The sequence below is a fragment of the Gorilla gorilla genome, chromosome 2 (genome assembly GCF_029281585.2).
Source record: "Gorilla gorilla gorilla isolate KB3781 chromosome 2, NHGRI_mGorGor1-v2.1_pri, whole genome shotgun sequence".
NCBI lineage: Eukaryota > Metazoa > Chordata > Mammalia > Primates > Hominidae > Gorilla > Gorilla gorilla.
In genome coordinates, this window is record NC_086017.1 from 25587649 (window position 1) to 25611524 (window position 23876).

Genomic DNA, 23876 nt, shown 5'->3' on the forward strand with positions numbered 1-23876 from the left:
GCTTATTTCACAGCTGACATCTAGATACTATCATGCTCATGATAAGACTCATTTGACCATCATACTTACAGAAACCAGGAAGTCAACCTTCTACAAGTAACTAAAAATCCTTGTTGCAAACATTCACTTTTAAAAGGAAGGGATTAAGTCAACTTTGAGCATTTGAAAAGTTTCTCCTGGGTGTAAAAATAAAAAATGAAAAACAAACAAACAAAAAAAACCCTCCACGTGGAATCATATAAAATAATCTTTATGACAAAACAAAAATAATCAGAATTCTGTGTTAAAATAAAAAATGCAGCAGTAGGCTTCTTATCCAAAGTCTTAAACTGTTTCTTGGATGATGTTTGTGTAGAAAATTCCATAAACTTGTGTCCAATTAATTTATATTATTAAAAGAAATAATTTTGTCAACCTCCTCAGTTCTTATCTTGAGTAAATTTTAGCTGAAAATTAATAAGGAACAGGCATCTTCAGGGAAGTACATCAGCAGTGAAATTATTCATAAAGAAGCTAACAAAATATTAGCCAGGTCCATGTTTAACCATATTTAATTTTATATGATCATGAAATCTGATATAGAAATAAGGTATTTTTAAAAAATCAAACTGATTCTTAAATTTTTATGAATTTGTAATGGCAAAACTCTGTTTGGGCTATTATTTAACGAAATCCTCACACAAAATTTCTCCCTCTGAGCCCTCCTTTCCACAAACTATCAAAGGAATACTACTACTAATCCAATTTCATTATGCATGTATGTATGCAATTTGGCAAGACAAGCTCAAATCAATGACATATATCCTTTCCCAATAAATATCATTACAATCATCTGGCTATAACAAAAGTATTTCTAAACTCTGTCTGTCTCCTTGCCTTTTTTGGGACTGCAGGTAGTCTGACCACAATAGGAGCTATTCTATCATAGACAGTTCTAGTATTACTTCATATTATAAAGACTTAAATAGTTTAGAAAAAATAATAAAGGAGTATAATTGACTAAAAGCATTTTACAAGCCCTCAAGTAGGGTTAGATAAAAGCTAATATTTAAACACAGAAATCTTGCTGGCATTGCCTTCAAAATATATCTACTATCAGACTATTTCTTACTGTCTCCACTGTTGTATTTGGTATAAACCACCGTTACCTCCACCTAGGAGAACTGCAACCATCTCCTATAATTCTGTGCTCAATGAGGCCTACTATAACTGTTCCATATAATATCTTATATAGGCGGGCATGGTGGCTCACTCCTGTAATCCCAGCACTTTGGGAGGCCAAGGCAGGCAGATCACAAGGTCAGGAGATTGAGATCATCCTGGCCAACATGGTGAAACCCCGTCTCTACTAAAAATACAAAAATTAGCTGGGTATGGAGGCATGTGCCTGTAATCCCAGCTACTCGGGAGGCTGAGGCAGGATAATCACTTGAACCAGGGAGCTGGAGGTTGCAGTGAGCTGAGATCGTGCCACTACACCCTGGCAACAGAGCAAGACTCCATCTCAAAAAACAAAAACCAAAAACCAAAAAAAAAAAAAAAAAACCAACCAAAAAAACCCGCTATATATAATGCTTATCCCACCCCGATTATCCTGATCTACCTTTTCATTTTTTCAAAGCACTCATCATCATTTAATATACTATAAAATTCACTTGTATTTATCGCTTGTTTTTCCTTAACAGAGTATAAGCTACAAGAGGGCAGCAATCTTTGTTTTGTTCTTTAATGTACTCTAAGCACCCAGAAAAAGATATGTGATCAGTATTTGTGGAATGAATATAAAAATAAGTTTCAGCTGATAAAACAAATATGAACAACAGGCCATGCAGTAAATAGTCAATTATGATTGAGAAACATTAAGAATAACAAAAATATACATATTGTGTTCTCATTACTCAGAGGTTACCATACCAGATAAAATAAGAAGTTCAATGATTTCTGCATCTCCAAGATAAGCTGCAGCGTGCAATGGGGTTCGCTTTTCATTGTCCTGTGATAATAAGGAAAGGTGGGAAATAAGTTTTAAAATAAGATTAATTTTAATAATAGTTTTAATAACCACAACAACAACCCCTCCCCCCACCAAACCATTATTAACTATCAACTTATTACTTCTATAACTCTAGCCTAGTCTGCAAGTCCCAATAAAATAAAAAGATGTGACAAGCCTGGGCAACACAGCAAGACCTTGTCTCTACAAAATTTTTTTAACAATTAGCCAGGCATGGTAGCATGCACATATAGTTCCAGCTAGGAGAATCACTTGAGCCTGCAAGTGAATGAGGCTGCAGTGAGCCATGACTGCACCACTGTACTCCACCCTGGGTAACAGAGCAGGACCCTGTCTCTATTAAAAACAAAAAAACAACAAAACAAAAACACAGGGTATTTCCTTGCTAAGGCAAAAGCCTAAAAAAATACTTGACCTTAAAATAGTGGTATAAAGTCCGGCAAAGAATAAAAATAAAAACCTAAAATGACAAAGAAATAGCAACACTTTCTTTGAATAAAGATGCTTGTGCTGCTGATATATATAGGAAAATTTTACTTCATACTAATTTTTTCGTCAGTATATTTCCACAGTTTTACAGTTTAGAACTGTTAACCTAAACAAACCAAAAGATTTGCTTATCAAAATGTTTTCACAACAGTACCCTTAGGGGCAAAAAGGGAAAATATTTCGGGGGATTCGACATTATACTTTAAAGCAATTTTTAGTTTTTTCTTAACATTCCTGCTAGTTTTACTTTCATCTCCAAAATATATTCATGTCTGTTTCAATATAAAAAATACATACTCATCCAAATCTTCCTCCAGGAAAAGAAGCTACCTCTAATGCATGCTTCATGGACCTCCTACCAGAAAACAACAGTGCTCCCCAGTTCAAGATGCAAGATTTTAGAGTAATGTCACATTCAGGGATTTTTAATTCACAGATACCCTATCTAAAGTTACAACAGAGTATTACTGACTTGGCTGCATTTGAAAAAAACTATTCAGAAATACTCACATTGAAACTTACATCCCTCATTTTTGATAAAGGCTTTTGTGACAGATTGTTAGTTGTTTTCCACTATGTTCTTCCTTTTGTCCACAGGAATAAAATTTTAGCTGGTCACTTAGCCACCCAGTGAGAGAATACATTCCTGGCCTCCCTTGAAGTTGTTGCTTGGTGTGGACCAATGGTATGTGAGTGGAAATTAATAATGGGCACAACTTCCAGGTCATCTTCAACTTAAAAGACAACTACTCTAGGCTGGGCACAGTGGCTCACGCCTGTAATCCCAGCACTTTGGGAGGCTGAGGCGGTGGGTGGATCACCTGATGGGTCAGGAGATCGAGACCATCCTGGCTAACACAGTGAAAACTAGTCTCTATTAAAAAAAAAAAAAAAAAAAAAAAATTGCCGCACGTGGTGGCGGGTGCCTGTAGTCCTGGCTACTTGGGAGGCCGAGGCAGGAGAATGGCATGAAGCCAGGAGGCAGAGCTTGCAGTGAGCTGAGATGGCGCCACTGCACTCCAGCCTGGGTGACAGAGAGAGACTCTGTCACCAAAACAAAACAAAACAAAAAAACAAAAACAAAACTACTCTAGAAAGGGGCTAATTGTTTCCTGCTTCCCACAGGCTGGAAGGCACATGTGAAACTGAGCCCCTTTGACCATGGAAATGCAGGCCAATATACTAGCATACTGTCAAGCAACAAGATCTGGAATAAATAATCCTACAGAAAAGAGCTGCCTTACTAGCTTGGATCACTGACTTTTATGCTATTAAGATAAATAAACTTATTTAAAGTAGGTAGTATATTTGGGGGGCCTCTTACCATATTAGAATACTAATACAGTTTTCAAGATTTAAACAAATGAAAAATTATACTTCATTTTGTAATAATTTTCTTGTTTAGGAATCCCTTAATTACTTTAAGAAAAAATAGTTGGGCCATTGAGAATTAAAGTAAAAACCTGCTTGCTAGGCAAAAGAAGGATTAAATATCTACAGGCAATCCAAAAAAGGCTTAGCTGTAGTATGTGATGTTATTATACAGACGTATCTTAACATTTGGGAGGCTGTGGTGGGAGGATCACTTGAGGCCAGGAGTTCTACATCAGCCTGGGCAATATAGTGAGACCTCATCTCTACAAAAAATAAATAAGTAAACAAATTAGCTGGGCTGGCGGCATGCACCTGTAGTCCTAGGTACTCGGCAGGCTGAGGTAGGAGGATGGCTTGAGTCCAGGAGCTTGAGGCTGCTGTGAGCTATGACCATGCCATTGCACTCCAGCCTGGGCAACAGAGCAAGATCTTCTCTGGCGGGGGGCGGTGGTGGGGCAGGGAGGCAAATGTGTGTAACATATAATTATCACTGGTCTCTTCAAACATTTCTTCCTATAATTTTAATACTGCTTTTGTCCTTAAAATAGTAACAGGTGTTCCAGTAAAGGGAGGTTGATATAGTGCCAATAATGTTAAATTGTTCAGTAACGTAAGGGTTCTTTCTCTCACCACAATTAGCACAAGACCTTGTTTTCTATTCCAACATATACCACCCCAGGAAACAGAATGCTCTACACAGAAATTATTCAACAAACAATTGTTGAAAGAGCTAACGCAGAACCACTAAAGTAACAGAATACATGCAAAGATGTGTCCTAATTTAGTCATTTTTTTTTTAAAGAAAGGATACTTTGCCTAGGCTTTTCAGTGTTACTCATTAACACAGCAAACTTCCTAGAGTGTTTAAATATGATCAGATTTAGTCAAATTGAGAAACATCTATTGCACCAGATAAACCACACACATAGCACAACAACACAGAAAGTGAGTCATCTGTGTGTGAGGGATGTCTGGAATTCTATGACTCAATGCCTCTCGAATCCCATTAATGTGTTTTATGATTCATATGAACACAGTTTTTCCTCTCTGCAAATCAATTTGAAGAAAAGGGAGAAATACAACTGGCTAATTTTGAAAGAAAGAATTTATATATCATATTTTACTACAGTTAAACATTGAAAATTACGTAATAAAATGTTTAAGATTTCTTTCAGCAAAATTAAAAAGTGACGATCCCCTTAGACACAGTAATTCCATTTTAAGGCTTTTTTAAAAAAAGCCTACATATCCAGATAAAATGATTAAGTATATTTATTGAATCACTGTAGGAGGCAAAATGCTAGTAACAACTTAAATGCCCACTAAATGGTTACCTAAAATTATAAAACACAAAAAACTCTGAATCTTTATTTAACTGACTCACAAGATTAACCAATATCCTCGGCTTCCTGAGTAAAATTAATAGATGACTTTGGCACATTAAATATTCTGACTAGTAGTTTACCACTAACAAGCCTACACAGTTTTGCTCCCATGATGGGGTATGTTTATCAAGGGTAAGCTGTGTTTGTTACCACAACTGAAGAATCAATAAAAGCAAACTACTGAAAAAAGGGAAGTGCTATTGAATTGGGTATGGCTGAGACAATTGGAAACACTAAGGCAAACAGTGAACAGTAAAAACCTTAGGGGTTTTGCCCTCAGATTATTTCTTAAGGGTCTAATTTCTCACATCAGCTACAGAAACTCAAAATGGAAGTTATAGATAATGCACTGTGAGTATGGTCTGAGCAAGGAAGAGTACACTGAACACCTGTCAGTGGACTCCACATCCATTGAAAAAGCCTTGGTCTAACTTAAAAAAAAAAAAAAAAAAAAAAGTTATGTACCTTATAGGCACTAGAAAGGATTTAACAAATTATGTTAGTGGAGAACACTTGCCATGATTCAATGATATGCTAATGTGTTATAGATTGTAGAAGACTTCCATATTGACTTTGGGTATAAGAATGAAGCACATTTTAGAACTACCTCTGACAGACAACTGTAAAACAACTGTTAAAACCAGTTCCAAGATGCACGCTATGATCCTTTTCCTCCAAGGAATACTTTGAAAACCTCTGTGGAACCTTAAAGTTTCAGATTATAATATGAAATATCATTAGCATTTATCAGAGCAATGTAACTTTAAAGAAAAATCATAAATAGTCCACATTTCTATTATCATCCTTAATAATTACTATGTATTGAATACATATATATATACATATATATATATATTAGATAGCATTACTGGGTACAGAAATCTAACTTAAACCAGTTTAGGCAAAATCGATTTAAAGGAAGGACACTGAAGCATCTAATGGAATTGAGCACTGAACAACCAAAATTGAGGAAAGGCAGGCATGTGGCTAGGTTGTAAGAACAATTGAAATCAAACACTTGAAACACTTTTGTCTCTGTTTCTTCTATGCACATGAGCTGCTTTTTCTGTCTTCACAGAACACTTTTTTTCATGGTAGGGAATAAGCCATCCCAACTCCTGATATTTACTCTTAGAACTTCAGCAGCCCAAGGAGAAGTCTCTTAATTCAATCTCCCAGAAGAATATCTGATTGGCTTAATTTGGTGCTCACCAAATTTGCTCATAAATTTAATGCTTACTTCTATATTAACTGAAAGTAGGGGAAGATTAACATGGCAGTTCCTGTAGTAACTATGTAGAATGGTGAGAGCGTCTTAGAGAAGGAGAGCAAACTTGAAGATTTTTATTAGTGGAAGCCATTGTATAAAGCACTTAACACATCTTATTTACTGTGTAAAATTATTGTACAATTTATAGCATGCAACAAAAGGATGAACATTGTATCAGTCTGTTTTGCATTGCTACAAAGGAATATCTGAGGGTGGGTTATTTATAAAGAAAAGAGGTTTATTTGGTTTATGGTTGTACAGGCTGTATAAGCATGGCACTAGGCAGGGCGCAGTGGCTCGTGCCTGTAATCCCAGCACTTTGGGAAGCCCAGGCGGGCGGATCACCTGAGGACAGGAGTTGGAGACCAGCCCGGCCAACATGGTGAAACACTATCTCTACTAAAAATACAAAAATTAGCCAGGCGTGGTGGCGGGCACCTGTAATCCCAGCTACTTGGGAGGCTGAGGCAGCAGAATCGCTTGAACCTGGGAGGTGGAGGTTGCAGTGACCCGAGATCCCGCCACTGCACTGCAGCCTGGGTGACAGAGCAAAACTCTGTCTCAAAAAAAAAAAAAAAAGGCATGGCACCAGCATCTGCTTCTGATGAGGGCCTCAGGAAGCTTACAATGGTGGCAGAAGGCGAAAGGAGAGCAGGGGTGTCACAAGGTGAAGAGAGTGATCAAGGGAGAGAAGAGGGGGTGCCAAGCTCTTTAAACAACCAGCTGTTGCATGAAGTAGGAGAGCTAGAACTCACTCACATTTACTGCTGGGAAGGCACCAATCCATTTATAAAGGATCTGCCCCCATGATCCAAACACTTCCCATTAGGCTCCACCTCCAAGATTGAAGATCACATTTCAACATGAGATTTGGAGGGGACAAACATCCAAACGATATCATTTATTTTCAAAAGCACTTGAAACATTAAGATAAACCATATTCTGAGCCAAAACCAAACCTTAACATATTAAAATAAAGCAAAATCATACTAAGTATGTTCTTTGGCCATAACAAAATTAAATTGGAAATAAATAACAGAAAGATAACCTGACAATTTGAAAATTGCCAAGTATTTGGGATTCAAAGCATATTTCAGAAGTAAAGTAGAATAAATGTAGAAAACTACTTCTAAATAACCCATGTAAAGAGGAAGTCTCCAAGAACATTAGAAAAGTATTTTGAATGGAATGAAAATGAATACAACACATTAAAATTTGGGGGATAAAGTTAAAGCAATAGAGAGCAATTTATGTATTAAATGTTTGTATCAGAAAAGGTCTTAAATCAATAATTTAAGCTTTCACTTAAACTAGAAAAAAGGGCAAAATAACCAGCAAAAAAAGCAGAAGGATGAAAATGATAAAGATTAAAACAAAACAAAAACAGAGTATCAGTGAACTCAAAAGCTGATTCTTTGAAAAGATCAATATAATTAGTAATCTTCTAGTCAGAATGATCAAAGGAAAAAATAGTCTGTATCATAACTAAGAGGGGATTATCAATAAAATCTCCAAAACATAAAAAGATGAAGCCAACATTATTATCCTGATACCAAAACCAGACAATTACAAAAAAAAAAAAAAAAAAACCCAGAGATGAATATCCCCCATCAACAGATATCTTCAACTAAATATCAGCAAATTGAATTCAGCAATATTTGAAAAGGGTACTACATCACGACCAACTGGAGTTTATTCTGGGATCACAAGTATCATTCAACTAAAACCAACCGGTGTAATTCAACATATTAGCAGACTAATAAAAAGAAAGGTCATATAATCATTGCATTTAACAAAATCCAACACGTACTCATGATTTTTTAAAAAATTATTTATTTATTTATTTATTTTTGAGGCAGAGTCTCCCTCTGTTGCCCAGGCTAGCGTGCAGTGGCGCGATCTCGGCTCACTGCAACCTCCACCTCCCGGGTTCAAGCGATTCTCCTGCCTCAGCCTCCTAAGTAGCTGAGATTACAGGCACATACCACCACGCCCAGCTAGCTCATAATTTTTAAAACTCTCAGCAAACTTAGAGGGGAACTTTCTTAACCCGATAAAGGGTACAACAAAAATCTACAGCTGACAGGTAATTTAATGGTGAAAGAGTGAATGCTTTTTTTCTGAGATAGGAATGAGGCAAAAATGTCTACTCTCACCACTCCTACCCAAGTACTTGTCAGTAAAATAAGGAAAAGCAAAAAATCTTATCAATTGAGAGGGAAGAAAGAAAAGTATCTCTAGTCATAGATGGCATATTATTTATAAAGAAAATCTCAAGGAATCTAAAAAAAAAAATTCCTAGACTAAGTTTAGAAAAGTTGTTGAATGCAAGGTCAATATACAAAACCAACTATATTTCTTACTAGCAATTAATAAGTGAAAGTTATACTAAAAAAAAGGTATCATTTAGAATAGCATCAAAAGGTAAAAAGAGAAAGAAGGAAAATAAATGCTTAAGTACAAATCTAATAAAAATTTGCAAGATTTGGGCCAGATGCAGTGGCTCACTCCTGTAAACCCAGTACTATGGGAGGCTAAGGTGGGCGGATCACCTGAGGTCAAGAATTCAAGACCAGCCTGGCCAACATGGCAAAACCCTGCCTCTACTAAAAATACAAAAATTAGCTGGGTGTGGTGGTGTGCGCCTGTAATCCCAGTTACTTGAGAGGCTGAGGCAGGAGAATTGCTTGAACCCAGGACACGGAGGTTGCAGTGAGCCAAGACTGCACTCCTGCCTGGGCAACAGAGTAAGACTCCATGTCAAAAAAGAAAAAAGAAATTTCAAGATTTGTATGCGGAAAACTATGAAACACGCAAGAAAAAAATCAAAGAACACCTAAGTAAATGATGAGAGATGCCATGTTCATGAATTGGAAGACTCACTATTGCTAAAATGCCAGTTTTCCTCAATTTGATCTATAGATTCAACGCAATCACAATAAAAATCCTCACAGGATTTCTTGTAGATATTAAAAAGCTAAAATTTACGTAGAAAGACAAATTAAAAAGGCAGAAACAATTTAGGAGGAACAGCAAAATTGGGGGCCTCACACTGTTTGACTGCAATAATTACTATAAAAGTGAAGTAATCAAGGGAGGGTGGTATGAGAAAAAAGGCAGACATGACCAGAGCAGAGTCTAGAAATAAACCCACACAAATATGACTGATTTTTGACTAAAGTACAAAGGCAAGTCAATGTAGAAATAATCTTTTCAACAAATAGTCCTGGATAACCATATGCCACAAAATTAACCTCCATCTATACCTAACACCTAATATGAATATTAACTTAAAAGGAATCATAGACCTATTTCCCAAATCTAAAATTATTAAACTTAGAAAATTGTGGGTTGTGTAAAGAGCTCTTAGATGCAATACCAAAAGCAAAATCCATGAAGTTAATGAATTAAACTTCATCAAAATGAGACTTTTGTACTGAGAAAGACATAGTTAAGAGGATAAAAAGACAAAGCATGCATTGGGAAAAAGTACTTGCAAATCACAGATCTGACAGAGAACTTGAATTCGGAATACATAAAGAACTCTCAAAACTCAAAAATAAGAAAACCACCCAACAAAATATGGGCATTTAAATTATGCTGGGACAATGTGGTACCTATTTGGAAAAGAATGAAAACGAAAACCAAACCCAAACCACTACCTCACATTATATGTATAATTTAACTGCAAATATATTATAAAACTAAATGTAAACAGCAAAATGTTAAAAGCACTCATATATGAATATAGAATATTATCTTTACAACTCAAGTTAGGGAAAGACTTCTGAAACAAGATATCAAAAGCATTAACTATTTTTAAAAAACTGAAAAACAAGGCATAAAAAATTAAGACCTCATGTTTAATTATACCATAAAGAATTCTGAAAAGACAAGTTTGAATGGGAGAAGATATCTGCAACACACGCAAGTCAAAAAGGGCTCATATCCAGAATATAAAAAGACCCGCTGCAAATTAATAAGAGACAACTCAAAAGAAAAGTAGGCAGGAGATTTATTTATGTATGTATGTATTTATTTTTCAGACAGAGTCTCACTCTGTTGACCAGGCTGGAGTGCAGCAGCACAATCTCGGCTCACTGCAACCTCTGCCTCCAGGATTCAAGCGATTCTCCTGCCTCAGCCTCCCCAGTAGCTGGGACTACAGGTGCCCGCCACCACGCCTGGCTAACTTTTGTATCTTTAGTAGAGACGGAGTTTCACCATGTTGGCCAGGCTGGTCTTGAACTCCTGACCTCAAATGATCCACCCACCTTGGCCTCCCAAAGTGGTGGGATTACAGGCGTGAGCCACCGTGCCCGGCCCAGGAGATTTAACAGGTACTTCATAAAAGAGGCTGGCTATATGCATGCTTAATTAACATATAAAATGTGCCTGAAACTGTCATAAAAAAGCAAGCTAAAATAACAACATACAACTATGTAGGAGGAAAAAATCAGTTTTTCCCCTTGTACTCACACATCACTCAATACAAAACTGATACCTGATGTGTGGAGGTTGTTTCCTCATAAAGCAATTCCCCGGAGGACACCAGCTGGGTGTACTCTAATTCCATTTAATCCTGACACTATCTACCTGAAGATAGCATCAGATCTCAAAGTGAGTGCTCAGTCCCAAAAGACTGCCCCTTACTTCAGATGCCAGTCCCTACTAGTAGGTTTTCACCTATACTTCTCACCAACTGGCTATAAATTGAGGTTCCCACTACCTCCTTCTCAGGTTTGATTAGTTTGCTAGAGGAGCTCAAATAATTCTGGGAACACTTTATTTATATTTACTGATGTATTAATAACACAAAAAAGGGTACAGATGAACAGCCAGATGAAAGAGACGTATAAGGCACACAGCTTCCACGGAAGAGCGTGCAACATCCATTCCCTCTCTGGGTGCACCACCCTCCAGGAACTGCCACATGTTCAGCTACTGGAAAATCCCTGAACCCAGTCCTTTTGGGCTTTTATAGAGGATTCATTACATAAGCATGACTGATTAAATAACTGGCTACTGGTGACCAACTCAACATTCAGTCCCTCTTCTTTCTCCAGAGACTGGGGGGTGGGGGGCTTGAAAAGTTCAAGCCCTCTAATCATGCTTTGGTCTTTCAGGTGACAAGCCCTCATCTTGAAGCTATCTGAGGGGCCTCAAATAGCTCAGATAGCACCTCATAAGCATAAAAAAGACACTTATCACCCCAGAAATTCCAAGGGTTTTTTAGAAGCTATATGCTAGGAAACTGGACTATGTCCAAATAAACACTTTACCATATCGTACACTACATACTTCAAAAACCAAGAATGTGGTCCAAAGATGTGGATGAATAAGAATTCTCACACAGTGCTCATGGAAGTTTAAGTTATTTAATAATACGACATTATCAAGTAAAGCTGAATATATGTATAGCCAAGTATTTATACTATATAAATGCACGCTTATGTGCATCAGAAGACAAGTTTACAAATAGCTGCATCATTCAAAATAGAAAAAAAATGTGAAACAACCCAATTATCCATCAATAGCAGAATGGATAAACTGTGTTGGATGCATTCAGTGGAATCAGGTCAATTTTTAAAACAAAATAGCATTGCACAAAAGAACCCAGACTCAAAGAAAATATACTGTATGATCCATTTGATTCAAAATATGCAAAACTAAATTATATTGCTTGGGGAAGAATAAGTAGGTGGCAAAATTATAAAGAAAACCAAAAGAGACTATTATAAAAATTTACTGGTTACACTGAGGGGTGGGGTGGAAAGTTTTGATCATAAAGTGGTCACCAACAAGGGCACTTCTGAGGTGCTAACGATGTTCTGTTTTCTGATCTGGGTCGTGGTGACATTCACATATTCATTAAATTGTACATTTGTTTTACATAAGTTTATTATATTTCCTAATTTTAAAAAAGTTAAAAGGAGGAGGAAAAAGTTGGTTATGAAAGTGTAACCATTCTTCCAAAATATCAATTAAAACACATCTGAATTAAGAGGTAAAATATATCAAAGAACTGACAGAAAACAAAAGCTCTGAAATGATATTTCCAGCCTAAGAACAGTCGTTGCTTTTGTTGGTTTAGGAAGTTTTGTTCTCCTGAACTAATGTTCAAAATGAAAAAAGTCACCTGGGCCAGGAGCGGAGGCTCACACCTGTAATCCCAGCACTTTGGGAGGCCAAGGTGGGTGGATCACGAGGTCAGGAGATCGAGACCATCCTGGTTAAAGTGGTGAAACCCCATCTCTACTAAAAATACAAAAAATTAGCTGGGCTTAGCGGTGGGCATCTGTAGCCCCAGCTACTCGGGAGATTGAGGCAGGAGAATGGCATGAACCTGGGAGGTGGAGCTTGCAGTGAGCCGAGACTGCGCCACTGTACCAGCCTAGGTGACAGAGCGAGACTCCGTCTCAAAAAAAAAAAAAAAAGAAAAAAGTCACCTGAAAACTGAAAAAACTACTCATCCTTTATCTACCCATGCCCCCCTCCCCAAAGCATCAATTTGGTTCTACACGGAATCAGGAATAAAAGTAGAAATTTTATTACCAGAGATCTGTGCAACACAATATTAGGGTGTGGGGGAAGTAATCTAGTTTCTGTGTAAATAAAACCCCAAACCCTCACTGTACATATTTATCTTCCAAACCAATGATGAAACCTTGATCTACAGTATTTGTAACTGTTATTTATTTCTCATATACAAAGACACATGTGTTCTAAATGATGAGTTTATTATCTTTTGAGCTAGTCAAGTGTCAGCTGCCCAAGTACAATTAAGCTAAACAGGCTTCTTTTCAATAAACTTGAAACAGAAAGGGCAAAACAAAACACATGTGTACCCGAAATATGGAGAATGGTAGTATTCTCTTATGAAATAGTAAGTTTGTTATCATTTGCAGTTTTCTGTTTATGGTCTGTCAGAGCAGTGACTTCAGAGGGGCAACCTGGACAGTTGACTGCTCCCATCACCAAAACCAAACTACACACACACACACACACACACACACACACACACACACACCTGGACAGTTGACTGCTCCCATCACCAAAACCAAACTACACACACACACACACACACACACACACCCTCTCCACCCTAGCCCCGTCAATACCCACACATAATATAACCAAATACCTTTAGATCATAAACTTGCTGAAGTCAGGGGCTATGTTTTCTTTATATTCATTCGCTTCTAACACTTAGTAATTTGTTATGCAGCAATAAAAAATGTATATCATACATAAGTATCTTTTTCCAGAGCTCCTTTCGTGGTCTCCCAGCTGGTATTACATCAGCCTAATAGGTGTCCATAGCACTCTGAACGTCTCCCTTGTAACAATCATCATATTAATTGACTTGTTTCATGTTCAATGGCTCTAACTCTGGAGATAGGAATCTTGTTTATTCCCTGTTTTTATACCCAGAGTATGATAAATAGTAGCTATTTAAAAAAAGTGCAACAGCTTAAAACAAATAATCTTTTAGTTCACAGTTTTAAGGGCAGTAATTCAGGCATGGTGTGACTGGGTTCTCTGCTGAGGGTTACACAAAGTTGAAATCAAGGTGTTGATGGGCTGTGTTCTCACCTAGAGACCTGACTAAAGGAAAAAAAATCTGTTTTTTGGCTCATTCAGGCAATGGTCAGTTCTTTGTCCTTCTACGACCTCCATTTTCCTTTCCCGGTTGTCAGCCAGAGGTCACCCTCCACTAGCAGAGAATGCCTGAGTTCTTACCATATGGCTCCCTCCATCTTCAAAGCCAGCAAGAGAGAATATCCTTCACATCAAATCCCTCTCATACTTCTAATCTCCTACTCCCTTTGTTCCTAACTCTAGACCCAGATTTAGAGTTCATGTGATTAGGGCAGACCCATCTAGATAATCTCACTTACCTAGAGTCAGCTTTGTGCTCTGCCAGATGACATAAACTAATCAGGAATGAGACCTGATACGGTTTGGCTCTGTACCCCTACCCAAATTTAATCTTAAATTGTAATAATCCCTACGTGTCAAGGATGGGACTAGGTGGAGGTAAATGAATCATGGGGGGGCAGTTCCCCCATGCTATTCGCATGATAATAAGTGAGTCTCAGGAGATCTGATGGTTGTATAAGTATGTAGCATTTGCCCTGCTGGCAGTCATTCTCTCTCCTGTCACCCTGTGAAGAGGTGCCTTCTGCCATGATTGTAAGTTTCCTGAGGCCCCCACAGCCATGCAGAACTGTGAGTCAATTAAACCTCTTTTTTAATAAATTACCCAGTCTCCGGTAGTTCTTCATAGCAGAGGGAGAACAAACTCATACAATACCCTATCATGCTTACAATACCAGAAATAATACAGGGGACCATCTTAAAAGTCTGCCTACCATAAACTGCAGCCTGAAAGCTTAAGACGAGGCAAAGGAAGAGGGAGAGAATGCAGGTACAACTGATAATCTGATATAAGGAAATAACATTAAAAAGCAGGGAGAAGAAATTATGCATGATTGGACTTGCCTTCACAGGAGCCAGCATAGTAACTGGCACATATTACTAGACAAGTGAATAAACCAACATACCAAATATTATCAAATTAAACAAGCAAGTATTTACTAAAGAGCTTATATGCTTATAGCTACAAGAGAAAAGATAAGAAATTACTTATAATGCTAAGCCACTAGGTAGAATTGAGAGGTGACATACCAGGGCAGACAATATGGACAAAAAACTAAATTTGACATAAAGAAAACTGGGTTAAGATATCTTTGAGATCTTGGAAAGCGACCAAATGGAAGCGACCAAATCAAATAATTCCAAGGGCCTTAGTTTTGCCTCATCTGTAACGGAGTTGATTTAACTACTTAATCTTTAAGATCCCTTTCCAGTGCTGACTATCCTACAATATGGAAGGCATGGTTCTTGCCCCAGGACAAATTCCCTGTAGGTATTTTAGAATCTAGTTATTAATTCATGTTGTAATCCAGACACTGCTCTATAATAATATATAAAAATACAGACAGCATCCTATTCTAAGTACTGAATTTATTCCATTCTACAAATTTAGCAGTAATCAGATATTTCTAAGGCTTACTTGCTTTTTATAGAATAAAACACTAAAATTACACATCAATAACAGGTCCTGTAAAGGCCAAAAATGGCAGGCCCACAGCTAACATCACACTTAACGTACAAAGTTGAAAGCTTTCTTCTAAGACGAGGGACAAGAATGCTGCCCACCCTCACCACTCCTATCCACCATAGTGCTGCAAGTCCTAGCCAGAACAATTAGGCAAGAGAAAGAAGTAAAAGGCATCCTAATAAAAAAGAAAGAAATGAAATTTTATTTGCAGACATGATCTTACACAGAGAAATCCCTAAAGAGACACCAAAAAACGATTGAAACTGACAAATGAATTAAGTTGCAAGATACAAAATCAACATACAAAAAAAATCAGTAGCCTTTCTGTATACTAACAACAAACTATCTAAAAAGGAAATTAAGAAAACAATCCCATTTATAATAGCAACAACAAAAAAAAGTAACATATTTAGGTGAAAATTTAACCAAACAGGTAAAAGATCTGTATACTAAAAACTATAAAACATTAATGAAAACAAATTGAAGAAAACACAAATAAATGAGAAGATATACTGTGTTCATGAACTAAAAAATTAATATTGTTAAAATGTCCATATTATCCAAAGCAATCCACAAATTCAGTGCAATCCCTATCAAAATTCCAATGTAATTTTTCACAGAAAATAGAAAAAACAACCCTTAAATTGATATGAAACAATAAAAGACCATGAATAGTTAAAAACAATAACCAGCGAAAAGAACAAAGCTGGAGGCATCACACTGCTGATTTCAAAATATATTATAAAGCTACTGTAATCAAGACAGCATAGTATTGGCATAAAAACAGACACAGTGACCAATGGAACAGGACAAAGCCCATAAATAAATCCACTCATTTATAGTCACTTGATTTTTGACAAAGGTGCCAAGAACACACAATGTGGAAAGAACAGCCTCTTCAATAAAAGATGTTAGGAAAACTGGATATCCAGACGCAGAAGAATGAAACTGGATCCTTATCTCATACCATATATAAAAATCAGCTCAAAATACATTAAAGACTTAAATATAAGACCTGAAATTATAAAACTACAAACAAGGCGGGGAAGCACCACAATACTGGTCTGGGCAATATTTTTTTGGATATGACCTGAAAGCACAAGCAACAAAAACAAAAACTGGCAAATGGGACTGCATTAAATGAAAAAGCTTTTGCACAGAAAAAAAAAAAAAAATCACATGTATATATTAGCAAACCATATATTTGATAAAGAATTTATATTCAAAGTATATAATAAACTCAACTCAAAAGCAAGAAAACAACCTGATTAAAAGAGGCAAAGGACCTGTCATGATTAATTTTAGGTGTCCATCTGACTGAATTAAAGGATTCTTAGATAGGTGGTATGGCATTATTTCTGTAGAAATCCATGAGGATGTTTCTGGAGGAGACTGGCATGTGAGTCAGTGGACTGAGTGGGGAAGATCTGCCCCCATTGTGGGCAGGTCTGGATGGAACAAAAAGGTGAAGGAAAAAAAAAATCACAAACAATAAGTGAAGTGATGGATATATTAGCTTGATTTAATCATCCCACATTGTATACATATACCAAAATATTACATTGTACTCTACAAATACATACAATTATGATTTGGCAATTAAAACTAATATTAATAATAAAAAGTAGAGGTGATGCCATCTGTGACTGGACAATTGTAATCATCAAATGCAATCCAGTTGTTCGGTAGGCTAATGTTTAGAATTTCTATTCCAAAAGTACTGCTGGAATATAAAAGAAAATTACCATTTCACAAAATATGTAATGTCTAAGTCTGAAAACATTCAGTGGAATGTCAGCTGCTTCAATCAATAAAATTCTTAATGCTGTACACAAAGTTTTGTTGTTGTTGTTTTTAATTCCCTGTGAGTTTAGGAGACAGTCTGCAGCGAACAAAGGGGCTGGAATTCTCAGGACAGAGCAACAGAGGAGAAAGTAGTACATGGAGAGACTCCCAAAGATCTGCAGAATCTCGCCTTAGTACTCAACTGAGTACTGAGTGGGAAAGGAGTGTAAGAATACTACCTGAAGCTGGTGAAAGAAACAGCAGTGTTTTTCAACCTTTTCTTCCTTACTACTCTTTTCTGACAGTTTTTCCTAATCGTTCCCCATGAAATCTTAATACCACTGTATTTCTAAGTTATGCATTTTGGCCCTTTAGAGGGCCACAAATCATTGGAATATGTAAGATTTTTCATATACATACATACCCACAAAGAATCTATTTCCTCTCAATTAGGAGTGATATCACCTCCAACGAGAATGACGGATCACAGAGAACAGAGTGTTCTGTTCCAACTAGCCAGTGAGGGAAAACTAATAATTCCTGGAGCATGGAGTAGAATACTCAGGAGAAACTTGTTTCAGTAGCGCAGAATTATTAGGCTATTTTAAAATTAAATAAAATGCCATTTACATTAGGATAAAAAATTATAAAATACAGATAAATCTGACAAAAGACATTTATAATGAAATTACAAAATACTGGTGAGAGAAATTAATAAGCTTTGTCATATACTCTGCATCATACACAAATACACAAATATTAAGTCAAAATAGCACATTTAAATGTGTGAACTCTGAAAGGGTCAATCCTTCAAGAGGAATCCTGAGTGGCTAAGTGGAACTAAATTTGAAATAGAGTCAAGCAGCCATTTGGTAATTAGAGGTTACACACATACTGAGTGTTCAGGGAAAAATGCCATACTCACTAAACTTTGGGACTTTCATAGTTGTCTGTTCCTGTGTATGCTATCTGAATCAATCAATAGATTGTGATCTGTGCCGAACCATCAGAACTCAACAAGTTTCAAACAATCAGAACTAAATGAGTTTGCATCCCTCATTTGTACAAGCAGATCAGAGTGGGAACCTGGGCGAGAACTTTTGCCATAAAAGACAAACTTTCTCTTCATTCTCTTAGAACACACCTTTGTTTTGTACAGAAGGCTGCATTTTCCTGGTGTACAAACTGTTAGCTGGCATAAAGCCTCTTTTCTTTTTGGAAGAAAATCCTTTTCAGTGGGTTTGTTGATAAATGTGAAACTTAAAACTATAAAACTTCTAGAAGATATGAGCAAAACAACATGACAATGGGACAGTTTTTTTTAAGATACAACACCAAAACCGAGATCCATAAAAGAATTGATAAATGTGGATGTCATCAAAATAAAACTTGAGCTTTTCAAAAACACTCTTAAGAGAATGAAAATACAGCCACAGATGGAGGATTTGTTTCCAGAACATATAAATAAGAACTCTGAAAACTCAAGAGTAAGAAAACAATCCAATTAAAAAAACTCACAAGAACATTTGAAAAGACATTTCACCAAAGATAAATGGACTGACAAGATCACGAAAAGATTACAGAAATACAAATTAAGACCAAATTGAGATATTACTATTATTAAAATATTTAAGATTTTAAAAGACTGATTATACGAAATATTTGTGAGAATGCTGAAAATTTAGGATTCTCATATCCTGCTGGTGAGAACGTAAAATGATACAATCAGTTTGGGAAACAGCTGGTCAGTTTCTTAAAAAGTTAAACAAGCACATTCAACCATTCCACCACTAAACATTTACACAAGAGAAAAAAAAGCACACATTCATACAAGGACTTGTACACACATGTTCACAGTACATTTAATTGTAACAGATGAAACAGAGAAGCACCTAAATGTTTACGAGAGGAGTGGATAAACAAATTCTGTATATCATTACAATGGAATACTACTCAGCAACAGAAAGGAAGGAATAAGCTATTAATGCATGCCACAACCTAGATGAATCTCAAAATAATTATGCTGAATGAAAAAAGCAGAAGAAATATTTGAAGTAATAATGACTCAGAGTTTCCCCCAAATGAACGTCAGATAACAAACCACAGATCCAGGAGAACACTAACAGGAAAAATATCCCCCCAAATATATCAAGGCATATCATATTTAAATTGCAGAAAATCAAAGATAAATACAACTCTGAAAGTAGCCAGAGGAAAAAACTTTACCCACACAGGGGCTAAGATAATAATTATGTCTGACTACGCCTCAGGAGCCATGAAAGCAAGAAAAGAGTGCGGAGAAATATTTAAAGCATTGACAGAAAAAAAAATACCACCAACCTAGAATTCTGGTACCCTGGGAATTGCCTCAAAAGTAAAGAACAAATACTTTCTCAGACAAACAAAAATTGAGAGAATTTGTCAGCTGAACTTCTCTCTCAGAAGAAAAATGTTATAGTCAGAAACTCAGATCTACATAAAAAAGGAAGAGCATCAAAGAAGGAGTAAGTTAAATAAAAACATTTTATTTTGAATTGATCTAACAGACAATAGTTTGTTCAAAATAATGGCAGCAATATAATGACAAATGCTCACATATATGTGCTCATGTATGCTTATATGTAAGTGTAAGGAATGACAGCAGTGATACAAGGAATGATAAGGAGGAATTAGGATTCTTTTGTTGTTAGATCCTCATACCACCTGTCAAGTGGTATAGTGTTATTTGACAGCTAGATGTCCATTAGATTAATATGCATATTGTAGACTGTAAGACATTTACTTAAAAAAAAAAAGAGGTATAACTGATATCCCAAGAAAGGAGAGAAAATATAATCACATAAAATGCTCAGTTAAAACCACAGAAGGCAGAAGAAGAATGGACGACCAATAGGAACAAAAACCAATGGTAACAAATACAAAACAGTAACAAAAATGATAAACAGTAATCCACCTATAACAAGAATGACTCTGAATGTCAATGGTCTAAAAACACCAATTAAAAGACAAAAATTGTCAGACTCGATCAAAAAACAGTATCCAAGTATATATTGTCTGTAAAAAACCTTTTAAAATATAAAGATGCAAATAGTAGGCTAAAAGTAAATGAATGGAGAGGATTCTGAGAATACGGCAGAGTAGGAAGCACCAGGAATCTGTCTCCCCAACTAGAAAACAATTCCACTGGTAGAATCTGTCCAATATAACTATTTTGGAACTCTGTCGTATAATGAAGCCTTGCTACTTTCAAGGAAAGACTCAGAGGGGTAAATTATGATTTATTGTGGTCATGGTAAATTGCAATTAATTTTGGTCAATTTCAGTTCTAAGCACAGTAGCAGCTACCCATAACCCACATCTCAGCCCCACGGCAGGTACCTGTGCCCAAACTATGAAACTATAAAAATGCAAAACTATAAAACTCCTGGAAGATAAAATAGAAAATCCAGATGACCTTGGGTTTGGGGATGACCTTTTAGATACAATACCAAAGGCATGTTCAATGAAGAAGAATCGATAAGCTGTGACTTCGTTAAAATTCAAAAGTTCTGCTCCGCAAAAGACATTGCCTAAGAATGAAAAGGCAGCCTGGGAGAAAATATTTCCAAAAGACCCATCAGATAAAGAACTGTTATCCAAAATCTACAAAGAAATCTCAAAACCTAACCAGAAGAACACAAACCTGTTTAAAAAACGGACCAAGGACTTTAACAGACATTTCACCAAAGAAGATATACAGATGGCAAATAAGCATATGAAAAGATACTCCACATCATGTCACCAGGGAATTGCAAATCAAAACAACAATAAGACACCACTACGCACCTATTAGAATGGTCAAAATCCAGAACACTGATAACACCAAATGCTGGCAAGGATATGAAACAATAGAGACTCTCATTTATACCTGCTATGAGTGCACACTGGTAAACAGCCACTTTGACAGGTTTTTTAACAAAACTAAACATACTCTTACCTTATGATCCTGCAATCATGTTATTTGATTTTACCCAAAGAAGCTGAAAATATATGTCCCAACAAAAACTTGCACATGGAAGTTTATAGTAGCTTTATTCATAACTGCCAAAACCTGGAAGCAACCAAGATGCCCTTAAGTAGAATGGATAGTAGGTGAATGGATAAACTGTGGTACATTCAGATAATGGATTAAAAAGCAATGAGCTACCAAGCCATTAAAAAAACATAGAAGAAACGTAAATGCATACTGCTAAGTGAAAGACGCCAACCTGAAAAGGGTACATACTACATGATTCCAACTATATGACATTTTGGAAAAGGCAAAACTATGGAGACAATGTAAAAAAAATTACCAGGTACTGGGGGGAAGAATGAATAGAGGGTGCACAGAGGATACGGCAGTGAAACTACTCTGTATGAAACTATAATGGTGGATACATGTCATTATATATTTGTCCAAACTCATTCAATGTATAATACCAGGAGTGAACCCTAATGTAAACTCTGGTTTTTGAGCCATAATGATATGTATTAATGTAGGTACATCAATTTTAACAAATGTACCACTCTAATGGGAAATGTTGATAATGGGAAGGCTATTCATTTGTGGTGGCAGTAAAGTGTATGAGAAATGTCTGTATCTTCCTCTCAACACTGTTGTGAATTTAAAACTGCTCTACAACATAAAATCTATTACAAAAAAAAAGCCAGACCAAAAAAATGACATATTGTGTAATTCCATTTATATAACACTCTAGGAAAAAACAAAATGTATAAACCAGGTTAGTAATTACCAGGGGAGAGGAGGGAGGAAGGGATTTCCAAGGGGCAAATGGAGTCCTTTGGGAGCCATAGAAATGTTAACTATCTTGACTGTGGTGATGGTTTCATAGGTGTATGCATGTATCAAAACTTATGAAATTTTACACTTTATATATATGCAGTTTATTATACATCGATTGTATCTCAATAAAAGTTTTAAAAAATAGTCTGAGGCACTAGCTGAGAACTTTCAGACCAAAGTTACTTCATTTCAGTATGAAATTTAGGACATAATTTATCATATTTTTGCTATACCATATAACTATCAATATCTGTATAAGTAACCATCAGCATTACTTCTGAGTATGCAAGTATTGATACTTGAGCTTTATAGAAAATGCCAGTATTTACGGTCCACCAATTCATATAAACATATGCACTAAAATTGCTTTAAATACTGAACCTAGAGGAAAGGTAGTCTATGAAGTTAATAATATATTTAATAACAGATAATAAATACATTTAAAATTTTTTGCTTGTCCATTTAAGTAGAATTTTTGTTAACTTGATGAAAAGATCCCATTTATTACCAATGAAGAGGGTTAATAATAACCCAAATGCCCTCTAAGAGGGAACTAGTTCTGCTAGTTAAATAAATTATGCTATGAAATACAGTTATAAAGAATGAGGAAAGTCTCTATAGACTAATATGGACTGACTCCTAAAATACACTGGGAATGAAAAAGGAAAATGCAGAACTCATGTATAACACGCTTACTAAAAATAAATACCTGAGTGGAATACAAATTTCTGTATTTTGAACCTCCAAAAACTGCTGGTTCCAGTGGATAATACCTTCTCTGTTTCAGGACCATCATAGTAATCATTTAGTCATAGTGACATAGGACATATACTTGGTTATGAATCTTGGGAGAAACCTCAACATTGACGAAGATAATTTACAAATTTGAAACTGGAATCTAGAGGCACTGGCCACACAGAGCTGGAGGGAGGTGTCATTTCTCTCCTGGGAGAAAGCTGAGTTGGTTCTTCTCCCATGCCTGCCCCCACCTTCACTCCACGTTCCATACAAGCCAGCTGAAAGCTGGGTAGATACATCTGAGATAGGGATGGAGGGTTGTGGGCTCCAACACTAGTTACTGTGAATAGCTATAAGAAAAGACCATGTACACACATATGGTTTTAGGATAGAGAGTGCACACAGCCTCAAGTAATGAGTGAAGAGATTTTTTAAGAGCTCAGAAACATCAACAGCTTAGTGTACTGACAGTCAGCAGAAGCAACATGTGGCCACTAAGAAAGACTTGTTCAAGATTAGACTGCTTCTTGCTAATTTTCAGAAGACGGTATTTGCTGAGCACTTCATGTGAAAAATGTAAAATGAACATCATTTCAATGATCTCAGAAAGCAGTTTTGAAAACAAGGGATAATAAAAATTTGGAGGACTACTTTTGCAATTCATTTTTGAATAATAAAGTATATCTAAATTCAGAAGCCAATAAGCAGAATATACAAGGTAACACTTTCAAAAATATTAAGTTATATGCTACATCTAAGATCTACCGCTTAGCTCCTAAATCAGCTCTTTAGAGTTTAAAAAGGGTTGCTCATAATCTCAGCCTTCCTATGTTTAAACACTAAAAACAGTTTGGCTGGATCCTTGTGTAATA

At 36.2% G+C, this 23876-nt stretch overlaps 1 protein-coding gene across 12 annotated transcripts in view; it reads right to left on the reverse strand.

Moving 5' to 3' along the window:
• ANKRD28 (ankyrin repeat domain 28) overlaps nucleotides 1–23876 on the reverse strand; it is a 195011-nt gene that overhangs the window by 95735 nt on the left and 75400 nt on the right. For all 12 annotated transcript variants that reach the window (XR_008677970.2, XR_008677968.2, XR_008677969.2 and 9 more), the window contains one exon: nucleotides 1915–1993. Coding sequence is in view for 9 of the 12 variants with exons in the window: in XM_019023464.4 (XP_018879009.1) it covers nucleotides 1915–1993 (79 nt within the window). In the remaining 3 variants the exon portion in view is untranslated. The remainder of the gene's footprint in view (nucleotides 1–1914; nucleotides 1994–23876) is intronic.